Source organism: Oryctolagus cuniculus, chromosome 11 (assembly GCF_964237555.1).
Source record: "Oryctolagus cuniculus chromosome 11, mOryCun1.1, whole genome shotgun sequence".
Taxonomy (NCBI): Eukaryota; Metazoa; Chordata; class Mammalia; order Lagomorpha; family Leporidae; genus Oryctolagus; species Oryctolagus cuniculus.
This window is the reverse complement of record NC_091442.1, coordinates 99,738,740-99,750,905: the sequence shown is the minus strand read 5'-3', so window position 1 is coordinate 99,750,905 and position 12,166 is coordinate 99,738,740. Positions and strand designations below refer to the sequence as shown.

At 37.8% G+C, this 12,166-nt stretch overlaps 1 protein-coding gene across 3 annotated transcripts in view; it reads right to left on the bottom strand.

The window, feature by feature from the left end:
- Positions 1 to 825: 825 nt before the first annotated feature.
- The window catches only part of NEDD1 (NEDD1 gamma-tubulin ring complex targeting factor), a 43,768-nt gene continuing 32,427 nt past the window's right edge, over positions 826 to 12,166 (bottom strand). The window contains exons 11-15 of one of the 3 annotated variants that reach the window (XR_011380203.1): positions 11,183 to 11,385; positions 9,857 to 10,013; positions 8,453 to 8,609; positions 3,747 to 8,322; positions 826 to 2,565 (exon numbers count right to left, since the gene is read on the bottom strand). Coding sequence is in view for 2 of the 3 variants with exons in the window: in XM_008256929.4 (XP_008255151.2) it covers positions 2,461 to 2,565; positions 3,747 to 3,813; positions 8,453 to 8,609; positions 9,857 to 10,013; positions 11,183 to 11,385 (689 nt within the window). In the remaining variant the exon portion in view is untranslated. Of the gene's footprint in view, positions 2,566 to 3,746; positions 8,323 to 8,452; positions 8,610 to 9,856; positions 10,014 to 11,182; positions 11,386 to 12,166 lie in introns of those variants that run through there. The other 2 variants (XM_008256929.4, XM_051845799.2) reach the window with 2 other exon arrangements.

Below are 12,166 nucleotides of genomic sequence, written 5' to 3'. Positions count from 1 at the left end.
ATTATTTTATTACTTATTCATTTACCACTTTTCTTTTTTTGTGATTGCATTAAGGTTCACAGTTTACATTCTTATCACAGTCTACTTTCAGGGAACATTCCATTGCTTCAGTCACTGTAAGACCTTCAGCAGACTTTTCAGTCCAACCCTCCCAAAACCTTGCTGAGAATCATATATTTCACTTTACATGTTAACAAAATATCTTATGCTTTGCCTTAAACAACATATTATCTATTAAACAACATTTAAAATAAGAAAAACTATCCCTTACATTTGGCCATGAATTTGTAATTTTCAGTATTCCTCACTCCTTTGTGTATTTGCAGATTTTAATCCAGCATCATTTTCTTTGGACTAAAGGTATTACGTAACATTTCTTGCACTGCTGTCAGCTTGTGATGAACTCTTTAAGCTTTTCTATGTGTGAAAAAAAATTTATTTTTGTTTTTGAAAAATATTTGCACTGGCTATAAAATTCCAAATAGTTTTTCCTTCCAGTACTTTAATCATGGTGCTCTATTATTTCACACTTTTGTCTTTGTTCTTCTGTGCCTTTTTTTTTTTCTAGCTCCTTTTAAGAATTTTTCCCTTATTCCTTGTTTTCAGGAATTTGCTTTATGATGTGCCATGGTGTAGTTTTCTTCTTATTTAGGGTTTGGGTTCATTGAATTTCATGAATCTTATTTGTTTCCAGATCACTCTCTTATGTTGCCTAATGTCCAGTATCTGAAAACTAGCCCACATACTTTGTCTTGTTTACTTCAGATGGGAAGGTAAGTTCAATTCTTATTATATTTTAATCACAAGTAAAAGTCCAATTTCAAGTTTGTTTTTTCACATATAAAAATTTTATTTTTGTACTTAGGCAGCTTTTAAATTCCAGACAAAAATGTTTCATATATACACATAAAATTACTAAATTTGTTTTACTTATCTCACCTCCTTTAATACACATTATGTGCATTTATAGAAAAGGCAGTAAGAAAATATTAATAGATTTAAATACAGCATGTAGGTGAAATACACTAATATTTGTATCTTCTAAACCTGTTTGATGCTGATACATAGAAAAACTTGTTACAAGTCATAATGCCTTCATAATTGCCAGAAAAGATTACATTAACATCTCTATATGCTTCAATGCAAATGTGTTCTCCGGGGCACATTGGAAAAAAGTAACATTCCTGATTTTATTTTTGAAAGAAATTATTAGTATGTTTATGTTTATTAGATATAGCCTCAAAACTTTCCATCACTTTGGAAAGCTATAAAGTTAGTAAGCTAAACTAGTTTTTTTTTCTTTCAATTTAGTTATTTTCCTCCCAGAAATCAAAATTTTGGCAGGAGAGCTATATACAAGGTACACAGTTTAAATCTTTGGGACAAGAGACAACAAAAAGGTAAACAAGTCAGTAGCCCTCCAAATCATATACCCCTAAAACTACACATCACAGCAGACAGATGTTTACATCCATCTCTTGCCAAAGAGGTGTAAATTCTTTTGACAATTAGCCTTTATAAATAATTTTATGGCAAGGCCAATAACATAAAAATATTATGCACAGCAAAAAATTAAAGTTAATGATACAAACCATAAAACAAAACAATCTACACTTCTCACTTGGGAGAAAAACATGGCAATAATACTGTAATATTTAGTATATAACATGAAATTTTCAATGATTACTGACTGAGTCATACTGATGGAAACTTCATAGCATAATTTTGCATTTTATGAATTCATGAGAGAATCAGCAGATATACTGGCCTTGTTGACTCTTACAAACTCTTAAGAGATTTTCATAAGTAGAGTTAGCTGAAAAATACCAATCAAGAGTACAGGGTTGTCAGAGTACTACACAGCAACACACACAAAAGACAGAATGCAATTTGAGCAATTCAAAATTTTTAAAATTACCTTATCACAAGTAATAAATAATAGTTTTACTTGACCTCATGAAGTTAATGAAATAATAATCAACACTGTGTTTTATTAATCAGTGGTTTAAAACACCAATTGCCATTTTAAAATTACTATCTCTATAAAAATAGAAGACATATCAAACTCTTTAAACCTGAAATACCCCAAAAATTTGGAAGATAATCTGTCAATCAAAAAATACATCTGTTAAAAAAAGTGATTAAAAAACATACATAACCTATTTTTATGCACAATTCTCTTGTTTGAGGATAAAGGGCACTTAGTGCATAGCTAAAGCTTTCAGAAAATAAAGATCCTGTTGACTTTCCTATTAGGCAAATGAGATATTGTCCAGCTTTTAATATAAAAATATAAATATTTTTAACAAAGAAAATGAAATGGTTGCTGTAAAATCCTATCAACCTTTTACTTGGAAAAAAAATTCCTTCTAGAGGTCATGAAACCAATACTCATTCTATGTAGTTCTGTGTTGCCCAAAACTTAACAAATTACAAAACATTAAGGCATTCACTGAAATTTCAAAAGTGGGCCCGTAGTCTCTTGTTTTCTTCTCTTAGTCTTTCAATTTCAGCCACTAAACCTTCATTCACTGAGTATCTTTCCAGCAAAGAGTGCATTTCATTCTAGAAAAAGGGAAGAATGGTTTTTAAATTATTGGTTATCTCACATTTATTTGGCAAGCTATGTTTTACACACTTCAGCTATCATCTGCCCCCATGTTTCATTAACTGGCTGAATGACATTTTTTGTATTTAAACCACAAAGATCACTGGTCAAATTAATATATTTTGGAAAATTTATATTCACAGATTTAGGAAGGCTTTTAGCTTTCACACTGGGGGAAAAAAGGTTGTGAAAAAGTAACTTTAAGTTTGACAGGTTTAAAAAGGAGGTGACCGGGGCCAGCACTATGGTATAATGGGCAGTTTGAGTCTTGGTTGCTCCACTTCAATCCAGCTCCCTGCTGATGGCCCGGGAAAGCAGAAGATGGCCCAAGTCCTTGGGCTGCTGTACCTGTGTGGGAGATCTGGAAGAAGCTCCTGGCTTCAGATCAGCTCAGCTCCGGCCGTTACAGCCATTTGGGGAGTGAACTAGTGGATGGAAGACCTCTAGTTCTTCTAGTTCTCTAGTCTGTCCTTCTTTCCACCTGTAATTCTACCCCTCAATAATAAATAAATCTTTGGGGCTGGCACTGTGGTGCAATGGGTTAACACCCTGGCCTGAGGCGCCGGTATCCCATATGGGCAACAGTTCAAGTCCTGGCTGCTCCACTTCCGATCCAGCTATCTGCTGTGACCTGGGATAGCAGTAGAAGATGGCCCGAGTCTTGGGCCCCTGCACCCACGTGGGAGACCTGGAAGAAGTTCCTGTCTCCTGGCTTCGGATCGGTGCGGCTCTGGCTATTGCAGCCAACTGGGGAGTGAACCAGCGGATGGAGACTTCTCTCTCTGCTTCTCCTTCTCTCTGTGCAACTCTGACTTTCAAATAAATAAATAAATCTTTAAAAAAAAAAAGGAAAAGAAAACTGGTACTGCTAAACCTCACTCAAGAACTGGCTGACATTATATAAATCTCCTAATGGATTCCATTGGGGGGAAAAAAATTTAAAAATAAATAAATAAATAAATCTTTAAAAAGAAAAGGAGGTGACCAGTTAAAACTTATTTTACCTATTACATTTCTAAAACTCTATTTATATTAGTAACTAGATACTACAACCAAGCAAAAATACAATACTCTTTTTTGGATTTTTTTAGATTCAAATAACTTGATATTCATTTAAAATACAATTTTCCATACATACCAGCTGCATATGAAACTGTTTAATCATCTCGACTTGCAAATTCACAATGTCCCTATGGCATGCTTCTCTAGGAATGAAAGGAAAATAACTGTTAGAATCGTAACAATTTAACAAATTCTAGATCATTCAAAAAACTGGCTAAACATTTTCATTATTTCAAATTACTGGATTCATTATTTCAAATATTCATACACCAGTGCACCTAGCATTTATTTAGCATGTGGCAGGCACTGTTTCTTATACTTTAAATGTAAGAACTCATTTAATCTTCACAAGTAGGTGCAATTATTGCCTCCATTTACCAACGAAGTAACTTGTCCCAAATCATACAACCAGTAAACAGTGGAGCTAAGAAGTTAACCCAGCTTGTCTACTTCCAAAACTCACTACTCTACATTCCTTTTGTAGAAATTATCATTAAAGATGCTTCTAAAAGAATACAGGAAATTATTTAGTATAATAATAAAATACATAGTAAGTAATCTGCCATATAACTTATGAGCTCCAACAGTACCAAAGCACAGAAGTTTTCTGTTTGCTTCCATCTGAAACTGTCAGTTAACTCATGGGAGGAAAAACTAAGAAAGAAGTCTCTACTCTCCTGAATGTTGCTGAGCACAGAAAGACTTTTCCTTTTTAATATTTAATTAATTTATTTATTTGAGAAGTAGAGTTACAGAGAGAACAGTCTTCCATCTCCTGGTTCATTCCCTAAAAGCCAACAATGGCCAGAGCTGGACCAGGCCAAAGGTAGGAGCAAGGAGCTTCTTCTGGGTCTCCCACGTGGCTGCAGGGACCCAAGCACTCGGGCCATCTCCCACTGCTTTCCCAGGCCACAGCAGGAAGCTAGATGGGAAGTGGAGCACGTGGGACTCTAATTGGCGTCCATATGGGATGTTGGTGCTTCAGAGGCTTCACCTACACCACAGCACTGGCCCAAGATTCATTTTACGTAGCCATCATTCACTGGTTTATACTGGTATATCCACCCATTCACTTGACTTTTGAATTGTTTCAATGTTTTATCTGTACAATGTTGTTATAATCAAGTATATATCTCCCAACCTACATATATGATATATAGAAGATCGTTTCTCGGCCTTTTGGCTAAGATCAAGTTTTGTATGATATATAGAGGTATAATCCAGGTGTACACTAGCACAGTTAGTGGAGGTTTAAATGGACATGTTCATAATCTATGTAACTGTTCCACTTACTCTATATCATCACCAATAACTGGTTATTATCAGACATTTTATAATTTTTCTCATTAAATGGGAGTGAAATGGCATCTCATTGCACTTTCCACTCTATAATAAATTAGTGGGTTAAATATTTTCCCTTACGTTCACACACCATTCTTCTCCTGTGAAGTATCTGTTCATGTCTTTTTCTTACTCATTTGTAAGAGTTCTTACATAACCTGATCCTTTGCTGGTAATATCAATGCTATGGATATTTTCTTCTCCTTTCTTTTTGTTAGTATTGTTTTGTTAAGAATTCTTTTTAAAATACTCAAATTTATCAACCTAAGAGTACAAATTCACCAATCTACTTTAATAAATAGTGAATTTCTAGGGCTGGTGCTGTGGTGTAGTAGGTTAAACCTCAGCCTGTGGAGCCAGCATCTCATATGGGCTCCGGTTAGAGTCCCAGCTGCTCCCTGCTGATGGCCTGGGCTGCAACGGCTGAGACAATCCAAAGCCAGGAGCTTCTTTGAATCTCCCTCATGGGTACAGGGGTCCAAGCACTTTCAGTCATTTTCCACTGCTTTCCCAGTCCATCAGCAGGGCCACAAAACACCAGTAACAAAAAGAAAGGATAGGAAAATCTTTGTAATGGTTTTCCACTTATTTGTTAAAGCTTTGTAATAAAATTTTTAACATCTTTCTATGAAGATCTTCACCATCTTTGGTTAGACTTAATCCTAATTATATATAATTTTTTCTGCTGTATCTGTAAGGTTATTTTTGAAAATTCCTTTTCTGTTTTCAATCATGATAAATGCTACATTAAACAACAAATTGAAGACTATCAAAGAACTACCAAGGCCATCAGGAAAGGATATGGTCTTGCAAAGTAGGGATGTCTACTAGGTAAGCTTATATTTATGTCTGCTTTTTCCTCTGGAGTATATGCTACTTCCACAGAGTGGGGGTAAAACAAAAATGGCTGAGCTGAAGCAGTGGCCTAGGGCTTGACACAATTCCACAGAGGATGGGGTGTTAGAATTTGGGACTACTACGGCTGCAAGTTTCAAGATCCTGAAGAAGGGAGGCCTGTAGTAGCCCCAAATGTTACAATTTCTCGGTGAAATATCTGCTGACTCCTAAACAATGCTTGTATTCGGTTGGATGGCAAGAAACCAAGACAAAAATAGCAGCTAAAGAGCAGAGAAAGTATTTTGGCATGCTTGTGACGCTGGCAAAAGAGAGGTTCAAGTTCAGGACCCACCAAGGTAAAAAGACATGGAGAGTACTCCAGACACTGAACTGATGTCCTAGAATGACCAAGACTAAGCCTTAGGAATAAAGGCAAACTGGAAATAAACTATTCCTAAGGAAATCTAAAACCTAGCAACACAGGACCAAGGTGAACCGCTTATCAAAAAAAAAACTTAAATCATCTGGGAAGACAACAGAAACAGACTTGCCTTCAGGATGTCATCTCTCAACTCTCATGTGAGAACACAGCAGACACCCTGTAAAACTACATATTTTAAAATTCAACCACAGAGGTGAGAATGCAAAGAAATCTAAAGAAAATTCAGAAAATGCTAAGTCCCCTTGAAACCTCAGGGCAGAGTAACTCAATTTACAGAGATCTTTTGAGCCACCCTGGGTCTTTACTGAGAGTCGGGCAGAAGCTTCCTCCAGGTTGAAGGCGCAGAAGAGCTGAAGAAGCCCTTTCCTCACCACACTGCACATCAGGTTCAGACCTGCAGAGCTCACTGAAGGCCGAAGGCAGGGCAGGTGAACAAGACAAACTGCTATGGGCACAGCAGGCCTCCATCACACACAGGGCTGTGAACCTCCAGGGCTGGAAGGAGGGCAGACACACCTCTCCCAGGCATGGAAATGCTAGGAAGAACAGACGTCCAGTAACCCAGAAAGCACAGAGCTTCAGGAGCCACTCCAGGCCTGAGCACACCCCTCTCAGAAGGCAGGGCTGAACCCGACACTCGAATCCTTGCTCAATGAGCAGGAAACACATACCACAACATTCTTCTTATGCTTAAAAACTCTGATGACTGCCTATTACCCACGAGGTAAAGCGTCCATTATCACCTTTTTGGCCTCATCCATTGGCACAGTACCTCTCCTCTGCAAGCATTCCTGGGATTTACAGTCCCCACTCTGCTTATGCTGTTCCCACGCACTTCAGTGTAAAACAAGATCTCTTTTGTGACAACCTTATGAATCTGCTCCAGCTTTACTCTGTTCACATTGCAGTCATTTACACCCAGAAAATTCTGCATTATGCCAGAAATATGAATGTATTCCTGAAAAAGTACCACAGTCTTTAAAACTATTTACTGAAAATAACTTAGGAAAAATGGATTTGGGCAGACCACTCAAAACTAACAAAGCCAATTTAATCCTAATATAAATCCCAACAGTTAGAAAGACTTAGTAAATGTTCCAAATAGATAAATATTGAGTAATAAAACAGCTTACCTTTAAAAAGTGATGGTCACTTAATGGGAGGGAATAGAAGATACAAGGAAGGATTTGAGCTGTGAAGTTATACAGGCAAGGACGAAATGCCCAAAGAGGAAGAATAATTATAAAACAAGTGCTTCTAATAGAGCACACGGTCAAGCCAAGGAAAATGGAGAGGAGGAAGAGAGGGACACTGGCATGGTATTTCCTGAATTCAGCTATGGTCACAAGTTCTCTATTTTGGCTGCTACTACACAAATAAACACAAATTCCTTGTCACTGTCAACACTGCCTAAATTATCAATCACAAATGAATTAACATGAAAGAAACAGACATCACAGCAGGACACACTGTACCTACCCCAACTAAGCTAAAAGGCCTTCTGGGCAAATTATTCATTTTTATACCCTTAAAATTGGGTACATATACGAGGCATACAGTGAATGCCAGATAATTACTTTTCTTAAAACAAAAAAAGATATTCTAATAATTGAACATAGCCTCAAAATACTGAGATGACAAGTAAAAGGAAATAGCACTCTAGAACAAGTTTTTACAATGTTCAAAATTCAAAGGATGAGAAAGACAAAAATCAGTACAGGAAAAATTTTTTTAGATTGTATTACATTTTAATATATTCTATTCAGAAATACTTACAATTACTTTTGAAAATAGTTTTCTATTACATAACTTCACTTAGCAATAAATACTGCATTTAAGCAACCCATTTGAGCTTACCAGAATTTGTTCATACTTTGATGATAAAATGGCAGCCTGACTGCTAGTCTTCCCTGCCACGTTATCTCATAATTATACTAGGTGACTATGCCTTTTCCTGGCTGATAATCAATAAATACAGAACATCATCAACAAGACTCACCATGTTTTCTATGATTTTTATGGTCACCAGGGCCTAAACAAAAGTAGCAACCAATATTACTTACATTTCTGGTTTTATATCTTGCAACACACACACAGACACACACACACACATGCACACACATGCAGGGCCTGTATAGAAAGAGTAATTTCTTGATTACTACCTAAAGTCATCCAGTGTTTCCTGTATCATGTTCTGAATAAAACGGATTTGTACAGATGTCAATGGTGCATTTGGCCGATTGTTTCCAATGGTATCAGCTATTTTTTCTGAGAGTGAACTGGCAACTCCAGCAGTGACAGAGGATGCTATCTTTGGATCTAAAATAAAGAATAGAGAAAATATTAATAGTCAACTTGGACTAAGAGACATCAAACAATTCTAAATAAGATTTGGCATGAGAAAACTTGAAAAACTGGCAAAGAACAGTATTCCTGTGACATTTAGAAAAATTCACTGTCTGGAATACACATCTTAGAAACTTTCTATGACATTATTTCTAATAGTCATTTATCTATATTTATAAACTGCCAACCATCTAATGTAATAACATATGACACAGGGATTAATCTTCAAGAATCTCTGAACCATTTCCTCTTATAGAAGATGAATGTGACAAGCTGCACCACAAACCAGATAAACCAAGACTATTAAAAACCAACAGGAGGAACACAGGAGTAGAGCAGTGCTGCAGGCAAAGCCCTAGAGTTTGAGCTAATGCAATATATCCACAGCAGTCTTGAAGAAAAATGTAGAGATCTAGGTAAAGTGCTGCTTCTAGAAAAAGAGTTGCTTTATCTGGATAACGCTTAGAGTTGAACCTAAATATCCCCTTAAATGCCTCAAATTTTTCTAGGTCTACAGCATAATTCTAAGGATAAGATATCGCTATGAAGAAGAAAACAAGACAGGTAATTAACCATCTCTTTTCAAAGGATGCCACGTTCGAATTCTATCTACACCATATTAGAACAAAATACTTAATATTATATTCAAAATGAAGTTACCACCAAAAACGAATCAAATCAATATAGCTGAATTTAACCATGCACACACATTTCATTGTCTTCTATTAACTGAATCACACTAGAAAAGTGTCACTAACTTTAGACTCCTCGAACTTTTCAGTGTATGATCACTCAAATATTTTCAGGTCAAATATCTGGAAAACTTTCAGCTTAACACTTTAAGATATAATTTAGTGGCCGGCGCCGCGGCTCACTAGGCTAATCCTCCGCCTGCGGGCGCCGGCACACCGGGTTCTAGTCCTGGTCGGGGCGCCGGATTCTGTCCCGGTTGCCCCTCTTCCAGGCCAGCTCTCTGCTGTGGCCCAGGAGTGCAGTGGAGGATGGCCCAAGTGCTTGGGCCCTGCACCCCATGGGAGACCAGGAGAAGTACCTGGCTCCTGGCTCCTGCCATCGGATCAGCACGGTGTGCCGGCCGCAGCGCACTGGCCGTGGCGGCCATTGGAGGTGAACCAAAGGCAAAAGGAAGACCTTTGTCTCTCTCACTGTCCACTCTGCCTGTCAAATATATATATATATAAAATTTAGTGTTATATACTCACTTGGAGTTGAGGTTCCGTTAACTGGGGGTTCATATATCAACTGGGCTTCAATTTCTTTCTCTGGATTTTCAAATTTCTCAAGATTTCTTGTTTGGTTAGATGATGGAGAAGCATTTAGACTTCCAGTCTCAGCACCAGGGGAGATCAACTTTGCAAACTTCACATTTAAAATAAACAGTAACTTTAATATATAATTTCTGGTTTTACTCACATTACCCATAATATTTTTTTACCTACATTTCCCTTTTTTTCCCTTAGTAGGTAGGGTTAGGGAAATGAAGGAAGAGTAGGAAGGGGCAGAGAAGGAGAAAAAAAATTACTAGGACTAACAGCAAAATAAACTTACTAATCAAAAACAATCTCAGTGATCATATGATGAGGAAAAACTTACTCAACCTCTGCTGTTTAACATCATGTAAAACAGAAAACACGGGGACAAGCATTTGGCCTACCAGTTAAAACACTAGTTGAGATGCTGGGATCCCACATCAGAACAGCTGAATTCTAGCCCTGGCTTTATTCCTGCTAATGCAGATCATAGGAGGCAGCCGGTGATGGCTCAAGTGGTGGTGTCCCTTCCACCCAAGTGAGAGACCTGGACTGAGTTCCTGGTATCCCACTCTTGCCAGATCCAGCCCCAGCTGTTGGAGCATTCGGGATACAGACTAGTGGATACGTCTCTGTTTATAATGTCTCTCTCCTTTTATCTCTACCTCTGAAATAACAATTTTTTAAAAAATTGAAATTGCTGGTCAGAAGAAATTACCCAAATGCTTCTGTGGTAGTCACAAATATTTGAAAAATAAACTAAAAGACAGGTTTGTACTTTCTGCATATCTTTTCAGTATCATTCTAAAAAATAAATATAAAACCAAATATATATGTCACACTTAACAGACTTGGTAATATTTGATTATTTTGAATTCTTACATAAGAAATTAAATTTGGATACTATATTTTAGATGGTAATAATGATGAATTCCACTCTTTGCATCATTAATATGCTCTCATATTTGTAGTAAATGACTTGGCCATCAACTTGGGAGTTTTATGTCACAGTAGAAACATATTTTAAAGAATTCAGGCATAAAGCATTCTTAAACAGACATATATCAAGTATCTCTTAGAAAGAAAAAACAGTATAAGTTTACATCTGCTGTTACCTTTAGCACATCCAAGGACAGATTTCAAAAGTATTCTTTAGTTATTAAAAAGTGACATCAAGATGCTCAGCACTGTCAATAATGAGGATATATCCACTGGCAGCTGCTTGCTTTCTAGTGATCAACACACAGAGTGAGTTCAGTATCATTTGCAGGCAGATACCTGTTTGAATGAATCTTTAGGTTCCTGTTTTCCCAGATACGTTTTCTTAGACTCAGCTGTCAGATCATGAATTTCATTTTCTTCTTTCCCTGGAGATCCCATAAAAACATTAAGAGGACTAGAATGTAATACTGAACTGCCTGAAGATACTGGATTTTTTCTTGGAGGAAACACTGAGTTTAACTGTGGTAGAAAGTCAAGGCCTGAAAAACAGAAAAAAATGCATTTGCATCATAAGATGTCTCTACATCTTGGACACTTAATAAAGCAATTAACATAACAGGCAGGTTAATGCAGTAGAAGACATAGGGTGGGGCTAGTGCTGTGATGTAGTGGGTGAAGCCACCACCTGTGGTCCAGACATCCCATATAGCTGCCTATTTGGGTTCTGGCTGCTCCATTTCCAATCCAGCTCCTTGCTGATGCACCAGGGAAAGCAGTGAAAAATGGTCCAAGTCCTTGGACCCCTGTAACCACGTGGGAGACCCAGAAGAGGGTCCCGGCTCCTGGCTTCAGATTGGCCCAGCTCTGGCCACTGCAGCCATTTGGGGAGTGACCCAGCAGATGGAAGATACCTCTTTTCTCTCTGCCTCTGCCTCTCCTTAACTCTGCCTTTCAAACAAATAAATAAATCTTAAAAAAAAAAAAAAAAAAAAAAAAAAGATGATGATGATGATGATGACACGGGATTTGGATTCAGAAGACCAGTTCTTTCTCAAATATTCTCCGTTACTTAATGGATGGGCAAAAATCTTAAAACTTGGGCCGGCGCTGCGGCTCACTAGGCTAATCCTCTGCCTGCGGCACCAGCACCCTGGGGTTCTAGTCCCAGTTGGGGTGCCGGATTCTGTCCCAGTTTCTCCTCTTCCAGTCCAGCTCTCTGCTGTGGCCCAGGAAGGCAGTGGAGGATGGCCCAAGTCCTTGGGCCCTGCACCCACATGGGAGACCGGGAGGAAGCACCTGGCTCCTGGCTTCAGACTGGCG